Genomic DNA, 23,493 nt, shown 5'->3' on the forward strand with positions numbered 1-23,493 from the left:
AGACCGGGAGCTAGCACCTGATCTTTGGACTCTACCACACTCCCCAGAGTTGATATGACCTTTCTTGTGCTTCCAACAGGATACTTGGGAAATCAAGCAGGTACCCCAACTGCCCTGAGGATGGGGAGAGGGCCTGAACTTTCTCTCCTTTTAGAGCTCTTCAAAGTCAGGACTGAATCTCAGGACCGAAATGTACATCTCAGTCTTTCTCGACCTGCTTTAGTCAAGTCAGCTATATTTGTGGAGATGCATTGTTCAGCCTCAGAGCATTGTTTAAATTTAAAATCAAGAAAGCAAAGTGAGCCAGTAACAGGCACAGACGGGTTAAGTGCTGTCTGTAAAAAGAGGTGTATCCTCTGCCACATTTCTGTTGAAATCCTGAGAAGTATGAAGAGGATGGAACAAAGTGAAAACAGATTAAAAATTATGTCACATACCAAAATTCAGTATGGCAACTGCATCTTTGGCAGGTAATCAAGAATTGGGTGACTCTGAGTTCTGATTTTGAATGATGATGTCAACATATTCATACCCACGCACATACCACGTACACACATGACACCTTCATGTACAAGATGCACGCACACAAGAAAGACACACACAACATGTATAACACAATTCACAGATAGAGCACACATACAACAGTGCACATACAAGTACCCATGTGCCCACATGTAACACCCATGCACACAAAACACACACTTGTGCATGCCTACACATACGCACACACAAATTTGTTCTTGACTGTTACTATAAAGATGTAACTTTTGCATCTGCCAACTTATGCTACATTTTTATTTTGATGAAAAAATAGCAGTAGAGGGGAGAAAACCTCTTCATCAGAAAATTCTGTGAAAAAAAATTCCCAAGACATTGTCATGTATTACCGGTTATTTTTCGTGGTTAAGAGAATTATTTGAAAACAAAGAAGCCTTTCACAAAGCCTCTAATATACAAAAGATTTAATAACATTTACATCTGTGTATCAGCCATGTCTGTAATGCAAGTCATGAATAACACATAAACCAGAGCACAGAAAGAACAGAAGTGCTCACACATCATTTAAAATCCAACCCACCCCATCGTCAGTGGAATCAAGTACACAGCAGGAACAGTTCCAGTTGATACACACACAATATAGTCATTGAAAATGAAAACATATTAATTATGTTCCTTAAGGTTAGGAGAGAAAATGGCACCACTGACCTGTTCAGCTTCTCTGTTGAAATTCTGTAACAAAAAGTACATCATGGGTTGCTTCCTTATTTTTCTTAAGAAAATACATACTGAGCATGTGTGTGCGTTTGTCTTGTTTTACTGCTCATTTAAATCTGCACTTGTGCTCAGTCCTGCCTCCTTGCTGTGCTGAAAATGGGGGAGACTGGGCTTAAGAAGGTGGATCCTTGTTACAAATGAGTAACTAGCAAAAAAGGAATTCATTGTTGGGCAATGATATTTTAAAACAGCAATACCTGTACAACTCCAGGTGGTAGATGTGGAAATCCACACTGCCAGGAGAATAGCTATGCATTACCAAAACCTAGAGCTCATGTAGCAATGTGTTTGATAAAGAAACACAGGGAAATCCCTCCTTATTCTGATTCTGATAACACTTTGAGGCCCAAATTTGGAATTGTAACTTTGTAGATCAGTTCATTTGGCTCCCGTGAATTTCTAGGGATCTCTGAGGCTTTCCACATACGCTGGAGAGACCCTCAAACTCAGGCATAAGGAAGCCTTGGGTGCCATGATGCAGAAAGATGAGCGGAGGGACAGAGGAACTGGATGATTTCTATCTGGGCTTTCACATTTGATATTTGTTCATATTTATCCTTTAAGTCAGTGTTGTTGCTTTTTACCTCCAGGAATGAAGAAGGTAGTCAAATGTTAGTTGTCCGTCAGCACTTTTTGTTTGCTGGCTTTTGCGTTGATGTTTGTTTGTTTGTTAAACTAACCTTCCTTCTTCTGGTTGTTTCTGTAAACCTTCTTCTGTTAGTGCCAGACCGATGCATGTGGGTCCTGAACAGTTTAAAATGAGCTCTGTGAATGCCGGGAAACCTCTTCCCCTTCTTCTACTATGTATCTCATTTCTGTGTGAAATTTCAAGCACTTCGCTCTCCTCGCTGCAGCAAAAGGTTAATAGTCTTCTCTTTTTTTGCCTACTATACATGCTCAATTCCTAAGGACAGTGTTTCAGGACAAGTTAAGTGTAATTGCTAAATAATATAGTCATTCTCATTTTAAATGAGTAATACTTCCATTGTTCCCAATGCTTCTACATGCATGTGTGTACACACGTGTGTATGTATGTGTGTGCATGTGTGCATGTAGGCAGGCAGGGGGAGACCCTGACTTGGGGAAAGCCACAGCCATCCCATAGGAGTTTCATATTTACACATTTGGGTTTTAAATGTTATGCCGCTCCTGGACGTCTTAGGTGCTGCAGATTATATATAAAAGATGACCTGCATTTACAGAGATGTATTCTATACAGATGTAAATGTTATTATAGCTTTTATATTTTATGCTCTTGTTGAAAGATCATTTTGTCTTTGAATAATATGGCCGTTCAATTTTTTTTGGAGGGGAGGGGGTTATCTTTAAAAGTGAATATGAAATGGATATTGCACATCATATATTTCTTAAAAGTAATTTGGAATTTTAGGGTCTGGGATTGGGGCTGACTGATACACTGCCATGATGAGATATAACCCCTGGAAAATAACAGCACCAGCACATGCCTGCATCTGTCCAACCTCATAATTCACTTCCACATTGGATTATGGATGTCTGTGTTCAGTGAGTCTATCTTCCCTTTAGGTATTATTTCAGCCCTTTGAGATAATAAGGAAAGTTTAATTGCGTTGTTAATTGATTTTTTGCACAACATTATTACCTTGATTGATTGCAGAGTTGATGAAAATGTTAGACACAGGCAGCGTGGAGTATCAGCCCGGCAAGGAGTGGGAGCCTTGTGGAGAATAGATAACCTTGATGTTAAGAGCTATATCCTTCAGATATGTCTTCCCTTGACATATTGATGGCCCTTGAAAAGGGAAAAGCTGATTGTATGCAGAATGCAATCATTAAACCCACTTCAGCTCGCTGTTGATTAATTTGTTTTTTCCTGAAGGATCTAGTTATAGGGAAGGCCTCACTTGTACCAACAGCAGCCACTTTCTAGGCTCCAGACTGTGCTTAACCCTCTAGGTGAAGAGAAATAATGAGGTCGGAGTGGCTGGGTCGGGAAGATAATCTTAGGGTATACAGAGTGTGGACTTGACGCTCACAGACATCCTCACCCTCAGCAATACTCTATTTCCTCCACTGTAGTGCTTATTTTTCCTAAAATTCCAATTCTCTCAAAATGCCAAGACCAAAGAGCCTTTCACTGAGACCTGGGGTAGGAGGAAGTAGAAACCTCAGGATGCCCACGAAGGTTTATTAACCAGGCTTCCAGTGCTTTCTGGAGAAGACATGGCAGACGGGAGCTTTTATTATACATTAGGTAAAACCTTGCGTAAACTTGCTCCCATTATTGGAAAGTTTGATTCTGTGTGTGTGTGTGTGTGTTTGTTTGTGTGTGGAGGAGGATAATAAGAAGGGATTTCTGGAGACAGTTTATTGTATTTTCAATTACTTCTCTCCCTGGTCCTATATAACTCTTTCTAAGAAACATTTATTGATAGCTGTCATAGTTATTGCAGTCCAAAGCCATCCTCATGGTACAAAAAATCCAGTTGATTGATCAACTGGTTGATTGATTGATCGATTGGACGTCTGCCCTGGTTCCCTCCCCAAAACCCACACTACTTTATCCATAGCTGCTCAACCCTGGACAGAGACTAAGAGGGCCAGCCTTATGGGAAAAGGATTTGGCTTTGCTACAGAAGAATGGAAACTCACATACATGCGGGAATTCTAGAGAGCCTCCATCTTCTAGGGAGGATGATGGCTTCCTCCTTTCCCTCTTCCTGCGCCAGCTTCTATGCTTATTACTCATGGAACACTCTGACTTCTTTTGCCCTCTTCTTCCCTTTGTGGCTGTCCCCAATATTCACTTAAACCAAAATTTTAATTGCATAGCATTGTTGGAGGCCTACCAAGAGTTACGGCATCTTCCTGGAGCCCTGAGGACCCCTGGGAGAGGTTGTGTGCTTCGGGGCAGAAGAGAAACAGCTCTCAAATCTCCTGGAGCCACAGAGTACCCTGTAGAGGAAATTCATTCAATGGTCCAAGGCAGTTTCTCCTCAGTTGGCCCCACATCCCCCTCCATTCACAGTCTTTCTTCAGTTGAACTAACGACTGGCGCTCGGGGAGTCTAATATCCACAGAGTCTTGGCCCTCAATTACCGTAATGGCTTATAATGAGATTTTGGTCAAGTAGCAGGTAGCACATTATTACTTCCTGCTCAGCATGGGCAATGTCTACACTGTTAATCTGTGTTGCCGAATGTGGCTCAGAGCTAGGCATCAAACTGTCAGAGCCAGATGTATTCCGTTTGGTATGAGGCTCACATTGGCCCTTGTGCAATTTTTTTTTCAATATGGAGGCATGTTAGCTCACCACAGGGTGAATCCTGAGAAATTCAAGCCAGTCAAATAAAAGGGGTGGTATCCCAAGCCATCAAAGTAGTATGTTCCAGAGACAGATAACACCTGGTACCACCCACTGTCAGCAATGTCTCTCTGACCCATGCCATTCCATTGATAGGCAAAAAGTACACCCTTCTTCATATTGCTGGAGAGACTCCGGTGCCTTCACTAAGTTTTAATGAGCCTGACCCTAATGAAGGCCCTTATAATACAGTCATGTGTTGCTTAATGACAGGGATGCATTCTGAGAAATGCATCGTTAGGCAATTTCATCATTGTGCAAACATCATAGAGTGCATGACTGTATGCTCTTCTACTATTTAGTTATCTTTATCTTTGGCAAAACCAAAAATGTACAAGAGGGTTCAAATTGCTCTTATAAACTGCTTTCTACTATTAATTGTTACTTAACCTATAGTTTGTTTCATTAGCATTAGTATATATTGATATGGGTTTTTGTCAAAGCAGGTTAGAGGATGGGGAATTGTAGATCAGGAAATGATGAAAATATTTTGGCATTTCACAGTGAGATTTGCTAGTGCCCAAGAATTATGCTGTGCTTTCTGCAACAATATAGTTTTGGTTATTTCTTGTATTGCAAACTTCTTTCAGTTAGATCGTATATCAGCAGATCCCTTTTGTTTGCCTTTTGGAGAAAGCAATTTAAAGTGTCCTGGAATTAGGAAAGATTATAATAATATCTTACAGGAAAAATTAGTTTGGATTCTAATGAAGTGCAGATGGACGCTGGATTAATGGGCCGAAGAAAGGAAGGTCTTTTCCCCAATCCTTGCAGGGTTTGAATTTATGACAAACCCACTTGTTACTGAATCTACTTAGTATTTGAGAGGCTCTTGTTTGCAGTTTGAAGAATTAAAAAAAAAAAAAAAGCAACTTGTCTTTATTTTCAATGACTCTCTTGACAAATTTTAGCCTGAAGAACCAGACAGAACTGTGGATGCTTTCCCCACTTCTGATGTGAGCTTTCTAATAGGAACAGATCTGAAACCTAAAAGCAAATTTCTGCTTGAGAGTAAAGCCAAAATTCCCATTCAAGCCCCTACTGCTCAGATTTGTTCATAGAAGATTCTGTCATTTTAGAGAGAGGCTAAAGACTTTCTGGGAAATTTTTTCTGCAAGATTATTTTTTCTTATACTTCATAAATTATGGTTTGCAGGTCCAGTTCCATTTTACCTATCCAAAAATCTATTTTCTTCTGTTAATATAATCTGCACATCACTTTCATGTTTTTTGTTTTATATTAAAGGACTGGAGCAACGTTATATTATTGTTTTATTTTAGGCACCATTTGTTTTCAAACTGCTATTGGGGAGACAGTGAGACCTCCATTTACTAAAACTCAGCAATACACTAAATCCCTCAGTCAAGCTGATGTTTTATCTCTGAATTTGAGTGGTCTTTATTTTACAAAAATAAAAGCTAATGTCAAGCGTTTTATTTTTAAAAAGGGAGCCCTTTTAGGTTGTCCTGGAACAGTGTTTCTTAAAGTGTGGTCCCATAATCAGCAGCATCACTGTCACATGGGAACTAGCAAAAATGCAAATTCTTGGCTCCAGCTCAGACCCACTAAATGAGAGACTCTGGGGATGGTGCTCAGCAATCTTTCAACAAGCCATCCAGGAGATTCTGATGATGGGCAAGTTGGAGAACCACTGTCCTGCGGACAACCCGCGCAATGCCTCTACCTGTAAATGTTCAGCAATGTGTAGCAGACACTGGGGTTCAGAAGGAGTCTCCTGAGATCTGATCATTTGTTCCACAATAAGAAACAATCTATTGAGTACCTACTATGTCCTAGGCCTCCTGAAGCGTGGATGAAACGCTGTCATCTCTGTACTCTTCATGCTCTTATAAAAAGGAGATCCTAAGACCTTGAGAAATGTTCAATGAGCAATCTTCCCAACCCAGCTAAACTTGTGAACTGTATCATCCTCACTATAAACACTCAAAGAAATACTCATTGTGGTCACTATGATGTACCTTGTAAGACAGTGAAATTGACTTTAGTTTCACATAGTGTTTCATAGGCAAGAGAAAACTCAAAAAGATTTCTAGGAAACCATGAGTTAATGAGATAATTTAATTAATTAACTGGAACCCAACATTACCCTAGTGGCTAGTCAATCACATGACTGTTATATTAGGAAAGAAAGTATAAGGGAAGAAAGCATGTGAGAGCCTTTCTTTACTTGCTTTACTGACTACTTGAGAAGTCTCTCAGCTGAAATGGAGAGCCCCACCTGGACTCAGCTCTGGTTTCCCTGAGTCCCGTAATTCCAATTTTTGTTCATTCCTTTCTCTGATTGAGTCCACTCATTTATTTTAATTCTCGAAAATTCTCATTTAAAATGCCGTTCACTGGAATGTCACACCTTTAGCGCTGTTTTGAAAAATAATGATATGCTTGAAATCCCTAGAAACCCATGAGAACCTCTCTTCTCCAAAATGGAGGTTGTCATTTGTTGTTCCCAGCATGAAGATAATCACTGGCCCATGTGCCAGAGACCAATTATGGTGACCAAATGATGATGGAACAGAAGCTGGCTTTATTATTATTTTTATTTTGAGCAGCTACTACCTCTCTTTTCTGATTTATCTAGGCCAGGTACTCTAAAAGAGAAGACAAGGGCTGGGTAGGTTTGGGGCAGGGAGGGCCTTAAAAAGAGGTGTCTGTGATTTGCATGGATGGAGAGTACACATACCTTTTGTATATTTCATTGATCCAGTTTTTATTTTATTTTACTTCTCTGTTTTTTGTTTTTTTGACTATCAGATGATGATTGGTAACTCGCGTTGGGTGGCATATTTCTTTTTGGTCTTGCACAATAAAAATGATCTTTTTCTAAGCAATGCAGGAATCTATGTTTGTTTATTAGTTTTCATGCTTCTTTAAATTTATGCAGGTGATATGCAAAAATCCCCAACCCCTGAGCCTGGAAGATTAATTAGAGCAATTCCTGGTAAAGAAAATCAGTCCCTGATCCTTGAAATGGAGGCCAGAAAAGTCCTAAAGGGGGTCGTCTGGTAGCCCCAGCCCCAGAAAGCCTTTAGCACAGATTGAGCAAACATGACATATTGATCATTACGGAACCTATAATTGGTGACCAAAAGCACAGTGTGGCTTTAATGGCCCTCCCTGAATAGTTGCCATCGTTTATTTTTTTTTAAAAAAAAAGAAAGCTGCTGTTTTTCCTAAATTCATGCTGCCCTCTAGTGGCAATACTCCCTCCAGCTGGAAGGTGGAAAAGATGAATGAAGAGAGAACGGTGGGGATGGTGGAGGGACTGAAAGGGTGAACTTTTTCTTTTTTTCTTTTCTCTTTCCTGTCTGAAATAGTTCTGAGTTCCTCAGTCAAAAACTGAGGAAGAAAAATGAAGCCATACCACTTGACCGCTATCCATTTTGACTGACAGTCTGGTTGATGTGACATCCATCAGTTAGCTTCACTGAAGGGAACTTCACAAATCTTAACTGATTTGCATCCCATCTTGGCATGCACTTTGGAATCTAGCCCACCTCAAATCCATTAAACCCTATGTAGAATACAGAGATGGAGGAGAGAGAAACATACTCAGAGCTCGCTGACCTTGGAAATTCAAGTTTCTCCCAATGGAAAAGTGGGTAAGAGTGAGGCTAAGTCAGATGTTTGGTGATCCTTGAAGTTCTCCTCTAGGCAGAGTCCTATAATTCAGGGACATCTGGACTATTAAGGTAGAGTTGTCTGGGTGTCTGGGCTAGTCCTGTGACATTGGGGATGCCACTTTGAATGCCATTTTCCTCCTCTATTAAATGGTGGACTTTACCTAAAATGAAGATCTTCAAATTCTGCCCTGGTGAGAATTCTTCGATACAGTTAAAGAAACACTTTCAAAGAAAAGTTTTCTATTCTGTGTTTCAGTGTACTAGGAAGTGCAGCAAAATAGGAAAGTATCATTATAGGAATACATAAATAAATCATTGTTTAGGAAGTCAGAGTAAACAATGTTTCTGCCTTCATTTTAAACTGGCACAAAAATTTTAACCTGAGAAGAAAAACTAAAATTTGGATAGTCATCTAAACTAGTCAAGATTTAGCAGTGGTTTTGCTGTTGTTGTTGGGGGTGGGTGTTGTTGGAACAGGGAAATATTTACTAGGGCATTTGATCTCTGACATGTGTGTGTTCCTGTGTGATTGAAATACGGCATGTGCAGAGGTAAGAGCCAATCATATTAACGATGTTCAAAAAAGGGAGCAAGTGAGACCACCCTCAGACCTGGGGTTCTTCCCCACCATTCTCTGCCTACCCACATGACCCTCAATACAAAAAAATTTAAAAAGCATTGACATGTGAGGAAAAGCATATTGACTGTTTCCTTTCCAGGATTCACATGATGGAAACATTTGCTGCTAGATAGCTTTTCAATCTGTCAGCCTAATATTTCCTCGATGTGGTGAGGACTATGACTGGCCCGGTCAGGTTTGGGTAGGGCCACGGCATCTGCAATCCGCATGCAGGGGCTCTACATGGGACAGTGGAACTCACTACTAAGGGGGCAGTGATTTCTGTGACTTGGACCGGCTTTTACATTTCCCGTTGACAGATGATGTGAGGGAAAATCTGGCCCTACATTTTTTCTCTCTCCTCTCTTTCCCACCTCCTTCTCTTGTTTTAAAATGACAGGCCTCATTTCAGGTGCCCTGGGAACCCAGAGTGCATTTTCCACAGGCTCTGACTTGTCACACATCAGTTTGTCTGCCCACTCATGTGACCATTTGTGCAGCCTCCCCTAGGCTGGGCGGCTGGCTTCTCAGCCTCGTGTCCCTATCACCTTCAGGCCAGATTTTGCCAATATCCTCTCCTTGCTGACTGGTTTCCTTCCCCAGCTTTTTCTCCTTCACAAACACATGCGTGAGGCTTGACAAGGCCGAGTCTTTATCTAAGCAGGCGGTATCATCTGTTCTCTCTCCATGGAAAGTTTAGCCTTCCATCAGGCCTCACCGGAGGAGCCTGAGCACTGGGGCCGAATGCTCTCTTCTCAAAGGAATCTGTTGCCTGGCATTTGTGTTGGTTTTCTTTCAGGATATGGATGTGTCTTAACCCTTGATTAGGTGGCCTATGCTGGGTTTTTTTGACTGGTGGTTGGTAGAAAGCAGCATATCATAACCCCACGACTTGTATCCTATTGTGCATTCAGAGTATTTACCTTTGCCTTGCATACTTTTTGTGCTAAAAAATGAATAAAAACTATCATTCACTTTAACTTAAATAAATGTTGCTGGTAGAAATAATCAATCTGAAATGAAACTGACAGCAACTAAACCTGCACACAATGCAATTTATTATGGATGAAAAACTAACTGAAAATTTGTATCTTGTTGGTATATTGAAAACTCCACAAATTCATGGAGAGGAATTAGCTTTGGTAGAAATAATGAAAACAAAATAAAATTGGAATGAACTAAAACTACACAATAAAAATGCATTGACTAAACTTTAACAGAGGACACAAGTCTTCCTGTTACAATTTGGATCTGCGAAATTTTACTCAAGGAAATGTGACTTTGTAAAAATAAATGACTCAAAGAGAGTTAGAAGATATAATCAGTGAAAGTTGATGTTTGGCAAAAGCTGATGAGGAATTTAACATTAAAGTAAAAATTACATGGGAAAGAAGTGATCTCAGTGGAAATAAATTCAATAAAATAGAAATTAAAATGTTAAAAATAGAATATGGTTTAACTTTGAATTTGAAAATCAAGGAATTAAATTGGCTAAATGAAGTTAGCTCTGAATAATTAATGCTTTTGCAAAGAAAAATTACCAGGCTGGTTTATATGTTTATGTTCATAAGCCTGAAGTCAAAGCATCTTTGGGGTGAAAACAGCCAAATTCAGATGTCCACCATTGCAAATATCAGGGTCAGCATAGCAGGGCCAGAATATCCCTCTTGGGGTTGTTTTGTATAACGAAGGAGAAGTGTTCAAGAGTGTGCTCAGTTGAAACACTAGAAAACATCCCTTGGACAGCTGTTTGAGGTGGTCACTGCAGTATTTAGCAAGGACAGCATGCCCCCTGGTCCATGGAGAAGAAGCAAGAGCCCTTACAGTTATTTTGGCGATTAGCAAGCCCAAGATGCAGATTATAAACTGACACTCTTGCCTGAAATCACACTCAGCTGGTTTGGGAAGGGAGTCTTGCTTTCTTCTTTGCCTTCTCTACCCTCCCCTGGGTCAGGTGGAGAGCATTTCCTCATTTCGTTTCCAACCTGACGCTTCTCAGATGGACCTGCAGACAGAGGAAAAATACATCTGGCACAGAAGATGGACTTGGTCCTCCTTCCACAAAAACTGCTCCCAAGCAACCCCTTCCTTGAAGACCTTTTCAAACCTCTCTCCTTTTCCTTTTGCCTTAGTATTTAAGTAGCTTACACTGAAGGAGGATGTTTGCCAGGAGCTGTAATTCTGCAGGCTCTGCTAAATCCTGTGTGATAGCCACAGCAGAGCTGATAGCACATCACACAGGCTGACCTCGGGGTATTGCTCCAGCCACTTCTCAAGATCATAAAACATGTGTGTTTATTCCTGTCCAGTTCCCAGCTTACTCACAGCCTACACACAACAAAGACCGAGGAATGTGCTTTCTGGGGAATGTCCTTTCCTGTGTGTGATGTTTACAGCTCTTAAGGCTGGATGATAACATTCAGTTCACTTCTCTCTTTCCAACCAGACGTTGTGATTGCTTTGACTTCGTGGGAGAAAAGTGTTCAGCATAAAAACAACACCAGTGTTTAGGAATTGAGGCTGTTGCCTTTGATAATTTGCCCTCTTCTTTAATTAGGCAAATATTTAATCAGTATATATTTTACAGTGTTTCAAATATCTGTAGTCTTAACAGAGGTTAAAGTATGAATGTTCAACAATTGAAATTCCTTACTTTGTGTACTCTGTTTAAATTGTGTCTAGATCATAATTTAATGGTATTAATTTATCTATTTGACAAATATTCATTGAATCTCTCCTCTGTAGTAAGTACTGTTTTAGGCACTGAGTACTAGAAATTGGGGAGGAGGGAGAGTATTATAGGTGTGACATGTTAACATGTATGTTAACAAGTATGTTAGTGGTTATATATAGTGTCACATAGAAGCTTAGTTCTAGAACCTTCTGGAATGCACCAGAAAGAATCTCCTGGTACCCTTTCTCTCTCTGTCGCTGGGCCCATCCACCACTTCACAACACTGTCATCACTGTTTTCAGAGGCCATGAAGAGTCTAGTTCCTTCCTTTACTCATACAGACTGGAGAACAGAAGTTCTCCAAGGAGCCCTCTGTCCTTCTGTTTTTTGTAGCACTAATTTTAAGCTGTTAGTGATCGCAAACAGATTAAAGTCTGTTTGTCATTACACAGCTACACTTACAAACATTTGTGATAATAGCATTTAAAATTACAATAATTTAAAATGATGATTACGATTAACATTAATAATGATGAAAAATTGATAATTTCTCTATGTTACAAATATGAATTTATTGGTCTAACCAATACTCCATCATCAAATAAGCTTTTGTATTTGCATAAAGATTATTATTTCACAACTAAACTATTAATGACAGATCACTTATTCTGATATCTAGTCTTTAGTTCTATTGAATATGGAGTTATGAGACTTGAGCTTATGTCAAAGCTAGTGGGACTTAGGCTAGTTAGTTGTAAGTACTTCCCAGCTCTAAGTATGAAATACAGATTGCAGGAAAGTTAGTGGTAGTTCTTTCTTTTGGGATTTTGAGGTCCAGCAGAGCTCTCCTTCTATATATTATATGAAAATGGGCTGGATGCGTTTCAAGAGCTGACTTAGTCCAAATCAAATTTTTGATTAACTGACCATTGGATTTGCCTCCTGCATCAGGCAATATTGGACCTGACATCTTTATCTTCAAAAGAAACATTCAAAAATACTAAATTATCTATTTCAGAACTAAAATGAACCTCTGAGATTATCTGGCCCCTTGCCCTCATTTTACAAATGGGGAAACCAGCACAGCGAGGGAAAGGGCCATGGTCACGTAACTGTTAGCAGCAGAGCTAGGTTTAAACACAGATCTTCCCCCACCTCCCCTTATTAAGTAGACAGTTGAAATGCGAGGATATCCAGAGATCCAGGAGTCCTGGGGCCTTTGCTGGGCTCTGCATGAATGTACAAGGACTTCCTTCTCAGGACACTCGAGGTTCTCCCCCAGGGAGGTCTCTGGTACTGTCCCTGCCATCACAGCCTTGCATCCAAGAAAAGAGGCTGATTTCCACTCCCTCAGGCAGCCCCAAGGTCATAACTTAACCTGCATAATTAGAACATCCATTCCAGAGAAACATTTAAAAGATAAAGGATCTCTTTAAAACAGATCCTTCTGAATACATTTTTTTCATAATTAAAGTTTTAAGAGCTTGTGGTGATGAGAGAGCTGGCTACTTAAGAAAAATTAGGAATCTCATTTGGTAGGAGAGGATTCCCGAGGGGACAGCATGCTGTCATTTTTTTCAGGACCCCTGAAAAGAAACCCCCACACAGACAGCTACACATCAGCCTGATGCATAGCAAACTTGCTCCATTTATTATGGCCAAAGCCAGATATTTTAATGAAAACACTACATGTGCCATTGAATGTGTTGTTCCCCCTCCAGTCCCAAGATGTTATAGTTTGAGGAGATGCAAACAAGTGAACTTGCATTGCAGATGTAATGCAGAAACCACCACCTACCGAGTCACAACCAGCGGATTCTCAAATTCCAGCCTTGGAGAGGCTCCCCGTCAAAATGTTCTTTGCAAGCAAACTGTTCCCCCTGTAATTTTCACAGTTTATGGCAGTTGCCATGATGGGAGACGGAGGGCTATGGGGGGTCAGGGGAGAGAAAAACACACTGCCACCTCGCTTAATTTATAAGCAGAAACTATTATTTTACCAATAACCTGATAAAATCCTATGGCCACACATGGGATAGTGCTTTTTTTCCCCCTTCCTTGTTAATGTTATTTATTTATTTATTTATTTAACATAAAATTCCCATTTGAGGGGTAATCACTTCCCAGCTGTGAGCTCTGGTGGGAGTCCCAACAGAGATAACACTTGCTTAATTTAAGCATTTGTAGGTGGTTCGAGTTCAAAGATTTCAGGCGATCTTAACTGTCACTAGCCAGACCACCTTTCTCCCCAGGGGAGCACCAGCAGCTGGATTTCATTTTTGGCTGCCAGGCCGTCCCTGCGCCTTCCTGGAGCAGCCCACGGACTGAGTACCTTCCCTTTAAGGATTTTATTCAAGGTGACAGCTCCTTACACGTTGGCGCTCTGATCACCTCGAGTAGCGAGATATGGGGGGGTGGGGGGGGGTGAGTGCACTCCTCCTGCGAAGTCCAAATTTAGACTGACTGAAGTTATCCCTAGGCCCCTTGACTCCGGCACTTGGACAGAACGGGGCCGCAGGAACTTCACCAGGGCAGTGAGTTTTGTCGTGATGTCTGGGGAGAACTGTTCTGCAGGAGCAGGCAGAGAAGACTCCAAGTGATAGGGACTGATGTCAGCTTTCGTTAGAGCAGCAGACAGTGTTAGAATATCTTTGGCATAATATGGCACTGGTGTCTCTGTCAGCATCTCTGTTTTCTGTCACTGCACACAATCCTGGGCCTGTCTCTAGCCCTGACAGAGTCTTTTCAGATCAGGTTATTGCCAGCACAGAGACTAGCTCTGCTCCCTGCCACACAGACCCTTTGTTTGAAGTCTGCCCTTTTGTCATTAATGTACTTGATGTCTATTTAAATCTGACGGTTAGTGCAGTATCTGTTTTCCCATCAAGAGATCATTGACAATATTAATACCTCATGTCCTTGCCTCATTTTCTAAGCTCTGACACCTCACCAGTTTCCTGCATTCATCAAACAGCCCTCTCTCACCAGGATGTCTATCAACATTCTTGCATTCAGGCCCAAAGGAACAGGGCAGGCCTTAAAAAGGACTTTTATCAGTGCTGACTAGAAAGCAGGCCTGGGGATTGTGGCTCAGATCACTTCACCTCCCTCCACATTATAGCCCATGTCTCAGGAGTATCCAGCCTGTTTCCAGGATGACACTTGCTGTCCAGGTGGCATCTAGGTGAGATCCAGAGTTGAAGTTTACCATGGAGAGAGAGTAGAGAAAGAAATTCAGTCCATGAAGGCACTGGAGAGTTGATTGGAGAGAATGCACTTGCTGGTGACTTGTGGGTGTCTGTGTGTGTGTGTGTGTATGTCTGCCTTCCATTCTTTTTCCTCAAAAGAAAGATTGTGTTCTTTATGATATCTGACAGCCCTATCCATTTTTTTAAGTAAAAATTTATGCTGTCCTAGTGCTGTAAAAAGAAATTAACATCCCTCAGACTCATCCTTCCAGATTCTTGAGGGTTTATTTGAATCAATTATGTTTAAGGATGCTCTTTGTAGATTTTCAGAAACATCTGAGACATTCCCACCCAGGCCTGTAGGGGATGCTCTTCCTGGAATGGAGCCTGACCAGCTAAGCCCACAGACTGGTTCCTGGCATGAGTGACAATATTAATACAACCCCAGGTGCTATATAACCCAGCACAATAAAAGAAAAAGAAAAAAAAAACAGCTCAGTGCCAACAGCCAAAAGAATAATTTAGGCCCCAAGAAGGGCCACAGAAAGGTTTCATCCTACCTCAGTGTTTCCGGGCACCAGATCAATACTGAAAAGCAGAAATTGGGGATAGGTGGCTGAGGAGAAAGCACAGCCAAGGGAGAAGAATGGTCCATAGCACACTTGCTCATGGAACATGGCAGGGAATAGAAGTAATGAGAGCAAGCCCAAGACCAGTTTTGAGGCCGTGGAGTGATGTCATCTTCTCCCTACTGCCAACTCTCAGAGATTCTATGATCCCAGCAATTCCAAACTTTGTCCCAAGCCATTCAAACCAGGGAGCATCTGCCCTGTCCTTAAAAGTTTCTGAGAGTCATTTTAATCCTTATTTAAGAATAAGGTTTAAGGTTCTGTAGTAGAGAAACATCGTTTGTACGATCATAAAAATATTTACTATTTAGTCCTTCTGATGTGAAGAACCAGGATAATTTCCAGGGCTGCTTTATCCCAAATGAACAATGGTTGGCGATTGGTGGTTTCACGCTATCAAACTGATGGAAAAAAGTAATGCATATAAGTAGGTATTTTTACAGACAGATCTGTGACTCATGAATTAATGTTTTATGGACAATGCTTTTTTTTTCCCCCTCTGGTTATGAATACTTCAGAGACTCAAGTGCTATTAGTAATAAGACAACTCTGTGAAGCTGAATTTGAAGTTTGTTTTTCTAAAACTAGAAGAGAAAACAAGGTAGTAAAAAGCAAATTGTAGCTATAAATATTTTCTTGGAAAAACTTATTTTTGCTTAATAATCCTACAAACTTTCAAAGTAACTATGGCAGGTGATTTCTTATGGATATTTAGGATAAATATTGAGCTGATTAAAAGGTTTGACTCTATTCTGGGGATATTTTTCATAGTTAAGCCTTCTTACAATCTCCTTGAATGAGAGGAAAGCTCTATATGGAGCCACAAAATTATTTAAAATAAAACTGAAGATGAAAATCAAATGCATTCCAACCTGAGAATAGAGTTTAGGATGCCTATAAGAAGAAGCCATTTACTGTCAGAGGCTCTTGTTACTTTCTATGTGGCATTTTGTTAACACCACCACTCTTCCCTAATCAACCAGTATGTGCTTGACGCCTCCTGGGATTTGAAAGCTTCTCTCTGGAAGTTAACAATATTGATTCAAGATAAAGGACTTGAAAATACATTCTGGGAATATTGTTCTACATCTTTTGCTTGGGCTAAGACCATCTTTAAACTCTAATTTTCCATTTTTAGAAATTCTACTAAGAGAACCTCAAGAGAGGAGAGGGTTATACTTTATTTTGAGGAGTAATTGGCCAAACTAGAAAAGTCTCTAAAATGTGCAAGAGAAATCCTGCAGGAAATATGTTATTCCTAGGAGCCTGTGCTGTGGTAACATTCTATTTGAATGTCAACTCTGAGGACAAGAAAATAGGGTTCTTCGCTTCTGGGGCTTAATCCATTTGCTGCCACCCATTGCGTCTGTGATTGTGTGGCATTTCTGCTTTGCAGAACCTATGTTTCCTTGCTATACTAAGTGTACCACCTGTAATGATGTGTTTCCTTTTATTTGCAGGTGTCCTGGGGAAGTGTCGCTATATTTACTATGGGAAAAACTCAGAGGGCAACAGGTTTATCCGAGATGACCAGCTCTGAAGGCAAGTTCTGTATGCCTTAGCCCATGTTGTGAGAATAAAAGAAAAAGAGAAAGTAAAAATAAAGAAAAAGCTAAAGAAAAAAACAATGGCCCAAATTGCATCTCTGTGGGAAGGCTATGACTTCAGCATTTGGTACCTTCTGCTGACTTTGCCAGCCCTGTCAAGATCATCCTTCTGCCTTAGACTGAGTGGTCACATAGAGATTGACATGATTGCCCTTAAGCAGGTCTCATCCACCAGGGTGACAGACAGCGGCGGCAAAGCACCAGGGCTGACAGGATGAACACCATGATAGATTGCCTGGCCCCTCCACTGCTCACAGGGGAGCAGAGGTCACACCTGGGGCCTCCCTGAGCATGCTCAGTGGCTGTAGTCAAGTGAGAGGGATTGTGTCTTAAGCTTGCCTATTGAGTAGAGATCCCTCTGATACCATTGTGCTGTGGGTTTATTTTTAGTGAAATAGTCACAGTTTAGAGGAAAGCCACTCTCCCTTATTCCTCTTAAATCTTAATCTCTTATATTCTGCATACTCCTTCCCCTCCCCCTAGCATCCCCTGTGCCACCATCTTTTAGCATCTTTATCATGGGCAACACATTTCAGTTTGCAGCTTTTCAGAGAACAGACGTATAAGTTTTCAGCTAGGTCATACATTTATGGTCGGCTTCATGTTGTTACAATTCCTGTATTGGAGTAAATAGCTTTCCCTAAATCCCTGACTACACAAGCATGAACTTTATCTTGTCTTGTTCATTTCTAACTCTGCTTCTTGCCCTGAATACTAGACAGTGTCAGGCATCTTTCCCATCACCAGGTTCTGGTTGCACCAGGGGCTATTATTAATTAATCAATCAATTAATTAATTAATTTATTTATTTATTTTTAACCACACACACTTCCAGCTACATCCGTGGCCATATTTGTGTTTGCAGCTGCCTTGCTCCTTTGGGTGCTACTTAAAAATAGTGAGATGATGAAAGATAGAGTGACAGGTCAGAAAGCTAAAAAAGAAAGCAAAGGCTGTAGAAAACACCCATCAGACCAAACAGTTTTTAATAGAAAGCACAAACTCTTTGAATTTCGTATCTTTTTTGGGAGCTCTCAGAAATGATATCTGTAGCTTGTGAGTTGGTGGTGTCTTTATGTGTCTTTGGCTGCATTCCAATGCTAATGTTCTAAGGAAAATAAGCTTGATCACACTAGTTGGCTGGATAAAATTTCATTTAATTTAAACAGACATACCAGTAAAATCACTCTAGAAGATATTTGAAAGGCTAATTGTTCTTGACACAGTAGCATTTATTTTTGCTTCTTTTAGTTGGACTATGTGTTCATTGTCTTGGGTCTCCCAGTGTTAGTTTAGTTTGAGAACAGCAAAACCTGAAAGAGAATCCTTCCAAATTATAGCTACTGGAGGGGAAGAAGACATTTCCTTTATCCACTCTGGGTCCTTCTGACAAGACAATGAATTAAATTCACATGAGACAGAATAACAGGAGAAAATTAAACAAAGCTTTATAACATGTATACCTGGGAGTGACTCAGGCAAACTGAGCAACTCACCAAGATGGCGGAAGCTCTCACCTTAAATATCCTCCTCAGCTAAAGACAAAAGAGGATGTTGCGGGTGGGGGGAGTCAGTTATGGGAGATTACCAGAAAAGCACAGTAAACAAGACTAAAGTTATTGTGCAGATTTGAGTCCTTGCCTTCTGCATTGTTAAGAGTTTTTAGAGGATAAGGTCATCCCCCTCTTCTTCCTGGTACAGAGAGGGAGACACCTTTAGAGATAGAGATTTGTTTTACAAATGTAAATATCTCTTAACAAAGGGTAAGTGAATTCTGCTTTCCAGAGTTTCTCTCATGTCTGCAGTTTTTAAAAGTAACCAGCCCCAAATAATCCTCATGCCAAAGAGAAATATCTTGGGGTGGCCAATTCCAATCCCCCACAATACCGATTGACTGAGAGTTGCTATTGTAAAAGTCTCTGGGGACTCAGAATCCCTGAGATACCCGAGAAGAACCTACTTTCTTGGTTTTAGTTCATTTACCTGACCTCTGGCCTAGTGAGTCAACACAGTCCTTGAATGGCTTGCATTGAGGCTGACAAGAGTCACTCTTGTGGATTATGCAACCTTTAGTAATCAGTTATTGAGACAAATTAAAATCCTGAAGACCATTAATAATTAGAGGATATTGAATGTTTGCCTTTATCTCTCAAGTCCATTAATAACCAGAGCTGAGTATCTTTTCTCTACTTGATTGACAAAACGGCACTGGAGTAATGCTTTCAATTAGCTGCATAAGGTCCCACCTTGGTTCTTTGTTTAGCAGCACCAACACATGTTTGTCCATGGCGTATTATGGGCAGCCAGAGTTCTATGCAAGGGCAGCTAGACTAGTCTAGTGTCATATCCAATCTAGCAGCACATATATCCTTGTCTTTATAAAAGGCTTTAACCCTGCCTCAAACAATAAAAAAGCACTTGTGAACTGACCACAGAATTTTTCCATCTTTATTTTTCTTACTTGTTTACTTTTCTTAATGTCAGAACCATTTGTATCACGCACAGGAATGTCTCCCTCAATGCAAGCTTTGGAGGCAAAAAATATTTTTGGAGTGAGTTATTGACCACATTGTTTCCCTCTCTTTGGACTGTTTATTTTCTTCCAAAGTGGTGTAATAACTTTAATTAAGATTAGCTTTAATTATAATTTACGTAAAGGCCATTGCTATGGCATATTCATCTTAATGATAGAATTATAGAGAGTTTTGTTTTTCTTAAAAGGGGATAATGATAATGAATTAGTGTTGGATTGTTTACAGTTCTGCTGTTTGTTAAGATTTGCTATGCTAGAGCTAGACATCAGTCTGAATTGGTTGAGAAAGTAGAGATGTTGTGTGCTTATCTTAAATTCATAGGAATTTCCCAAACCTTGTTTTTCAAAGTAGAGAATTAGAACATAATAGCTTCAATCAAAGCTCAGATATACTTCATATCCCTTTTCTCTCCGCTTGATCTTTCTGCATTTTACCCTATTCCACTGAGCTTTTTCTTTGGGAATCATGGTGCCCAACATCCCTGCATCCTATCTCTCAGGACACTGATCTGACTAGAGAGCCTTCAGCAATAGAAGGCCACCCTGGAGTGCTCTGTTGCCTCAGCAAAGTCAGGACAGACTATCTCTTTCCTAAGTAACGTAATTTTATAGAACAATTTGTTCCTTGGGACATAATGTTTTAGATTGTGGGGAACCCTATTAAAAGTACAACTATTACAATCATTTGCTTTTACTTTTCCCAGCCTTGCTCATAAACCCTCCATCTGTTTGTTGCTTTAAATAGAGGAACATTATAAGCGATTGTCACTTGATCACGCTGCATGTCTGAGAGTTGTGCATTTTCACATATTCATGTATACAATGGAATAAAAGAAAGCAAACCACAGATTCTGGATGAAAGGATTTTTTGTTTGTTGTTGTTTTTTTTTTTGTCTGTGTGCGTGTGTGTTTTCCAGCAGAGTGTTTCTTACACATTTTCAAGGGAAAATGTCTTTCTTACTGCCTCAAGAAATAACCTGGCTGTCTTTCTATTCTTTGTTAATACGCAGATCAAAAACAATCCACAGGGCTCTTTTCATCAAAACCGTAACAGTGTTCAGTAGCTACTACTCACGAGAGCAGCCTAAGTCAAATCTGCCTAACGCCTAGGATGCATCACGCAGGGCCCATTGAGACTCTTCCATTTTGCCCATCCACAGCAGCTGATCCAATGTGACCTTCACCGTCTGCTTTGCCCAATTCTGTTTCCAAGAAGACTTCACCAAAGAAGGCCGTTACCACTACTTGTTTCTGCTCTCTCTACCTTGTCCAAATACCATGTTGTAAACTACTGTTTACAAGACCTGGAAAGGGAGAGCAGAAACCATGTTGGTCACTCGTTTGTGTGACCAACAGACCATTAGCCCTTAGTGGAGTAATGTATGTTATATCTAATACATCAGCAAACACTTAAGGGATTTGAAGAACATTAAAAGACAAAGCCACCTGTCTGAAATCATTGTCTTCCTACAAGTTTACCTGAAATTTTCCAGCATTAGTAATTCTCCTTTGGGTAATTATAATCCTAAAGGTTAGTTTATCACTTTGTGGGTAGGGTAGGTAATGCTATGTTATTCGTACATATTAACATATTAGCATAGGCTAGTTTTTCTAAAGTAGCATGGAATATGGCCTGGAGAACATGCAACCTAGGACAAGGGAGATTTTCTAAGAAAGTAAAAAGAAAATTCGAAGTATGGAATGTGCCTCTGGGTGAGTTGCTAAAGTAAAGTTGATAGAAGTGGTAATAAATGGAATTATGCCAAGGGAGAACATGAAGCAGAGCTTGAAGCAGAATTAGAGTGTGCACTCTGAGTAGGTAGGGATAAATAGGGAGCTGAGGGAATAATAGGAAAGGAAGGGAAAAGACAGTTTTCTGCCGATTAGAAGATTTGCTGAAATTCAGCACTAAGGTGTATTTAGCAATATTTTTTCCTCAAAATGGAATCATCTTTGATACATGAGGAGTGCCATCACTTAGTAATGTTTTACAAGTTTCTCTGCCCAAGACAATATAACAGTGTGGAAAAGATGGATGATAAGTTACTGTGGGAATAAATGATCATATGTGTATGGCTACATATGGACAAAGATGACTATGGCCTGTGCCTAAAAAACCAGCATCCTAAGGTAAGTTCCCTAGCTGCTGGACCGGCTAAAAGATGAGGAGAAAACTTGTTGTCTGGGTAATAAGATCAAAGAGAGAAAATAGTTTCATGTTCATGACAAGCCTTTATATATTCATTAGGTTCAGAGGTAGATGAGTCCTCGACAAGATGACACAAATGCAAAGATGGTTAAGAAAAATGATGAAGGCCCCTATGTGGGGCTGAAGATGCTGGGGCAAGGATTTGACCATCCCTTTGTTCAGGCAGTAAACAATAACTCAACTCATAGGAGGTGTGGATAAGATCTAAGTTCAACTGGATAACCTGACTTAACATCCAGAATATTCTGTAAATAATTAATGCTTATGTTTTATCACATTGATTACTTTCAATCAACTTTTTCTTTTCCATATTGGAATAATTCCTTCAATCTTAGAAATAAGAATGAATTTGGAAGTCACTGGGAATAATTTCCTTTAGATACTAGCTTTTCAATTCGTATAGTTGTGATGAGAGGGACAAAGTTGCCTTATAATGGGCTTAATCACAATATTTAGACTACTTGAGTTAAAGAGTCTTGAAATAGGTAAGAAATAATATATATTATCCACTCACAAAGGTTATATTTATTAAATCATAGTTTAAATAATAATAATTAAGTGGTATTATAAAATAAATTCCATTTGAAGCAAGATTTTAATGAGTTTAACACCCAGGTACAGCCACACTGGTCTACAATGAGTACTGCAGTCCTAGACTTTGAACTTGCCATTCGGGTCTTTGCTAAAATGCCATCTCATTTGAGAGGCCTTCTCAGACCACTGTATCTAAAGTAGCACCCACCCCGCCCGTCACAGTCTATTATGATGCTTTGTTTTTCTCTGTTGCACTTATCACCACTTGACATATTACATGTTTGTTTGTTTTGTCATTTATTGTCCAAATAAAGGGAAAGACTTTTTCTGTTCTGAGCCTAAAGGGTCTGTTGCATGCAGCAACCACTCAATAATTGTTTCATGTATGAATGAAAGAATGATTCCAATTCACAGAGGTCTATTAGGCTATGTGTACTGACATGTTGTGGCACATTAAACAAGGTGAGTCTCTTTCATGAAAGGAATTTTCATTTGAAAAATTTCTACCCCTTTTCTTTAGCCTGGATCAAGCAAAGAAACTTATTTATTCAGTTTCAGAACAATGTACAGTGTGGAAGCATGAAACAGTGAAAATGGGTTAAGACTGAAGCAGAAAAGGAAAATGAAGCAGAATTCAAGAAGCAGAATGGCAAAATGACATGCAGCTTGACTTTCCATGGATTTGAGATGCAGTGTCAGCTTCACAGGGCCGTCCTCTCCGGTTACCTCCCACGCAGCCAGCAGGCTGTGGATTTGGTTGTGGACACACTTAGGTATTCTATATCCAAGACTGTATCTGTGCAAGTGGAAGCTCTTCTCTTTCATTCAATTAAAAATTTTCAAAAAAAGTCTAATCCTTTTTGGAATTCTTATATACCAATATAATTATAAGATATATACAATTAAAGCAAGGTTTAAAGGGAACTTCAAAGACAGAGACATATTATTTATAACATTAACTCTTCTCAGACATTAGTAAAGTATTTTATCCAACATGAATAGAACTAACATTTTAAATTTGTAATTTAGTGTCCGGATCTTCTCAAAACTTCTGATTGGTGACTATAAAATAATGAAATTTTTCCTGTTGGAAGCAGGGCACAGAATTTATGAATCTAATTAAGTACTGATAATTGTCACTTGCACAAATACTATAAAAACTTTTTACATGTCTCGACTAATTTAATCGTGGGTATTATTATCCCAGTAAGGAAACTAAGGCCCTGAAAGGCTCAGTACT

General features: G+C 39.9%; 1 protein-coding gene across 10 annotated transcripts in view; it reads left to right on the top strand.

The window, feature by feature from the left end:
* The window catches only part of LRMDA (leucine rich melanocyte differentiation associated), a 1,071,617-nt gene extending 1,048,512 nt beyond the window's left edge, over nt 1-23,105 (top strand). For 6 of the 10 annotated variants that reach the window (XR_011423400.1, XM_070227816.1, XM_070227785.1 and 3 more), the window contains one exon: nt 16,831-16,995. Coding sequence is in view for 7 of the 10 variants with exons in the window: in XM_070227805.1 (XP_070083906.1) it covers nt 16,831-16,910 (80 nt within the window). In the remaining 3 variants the exon portion in view is untranslated. Of the gene's footprint in view, nt 1-16,830; nt 16,996-22,773 lie in introns of those variants that run through there. The other 4 variants (XR_011423402.1, XM_070227814.1, XM_070227811.1 and 1 more) reach the window with 4 other exon arrangements.
* The last annotated feature ends 388 nt before the right edge of the window (nt 23,106-23,493 follow it).

The sequence above is a fragment of the Equus caballus genome, chromosome 1 (genome assembly GCF_041296265.1).
Source record: "Equus caballus isolate H_3958 breed thoroughbred chromosome 1, TB-T2T, whole genome shotgun sequence".
NCBI lineage: Eukaryota > Metazoa > Chordata > Mammalia > Perissodactyla > Equidae > Equus > Equus caballus.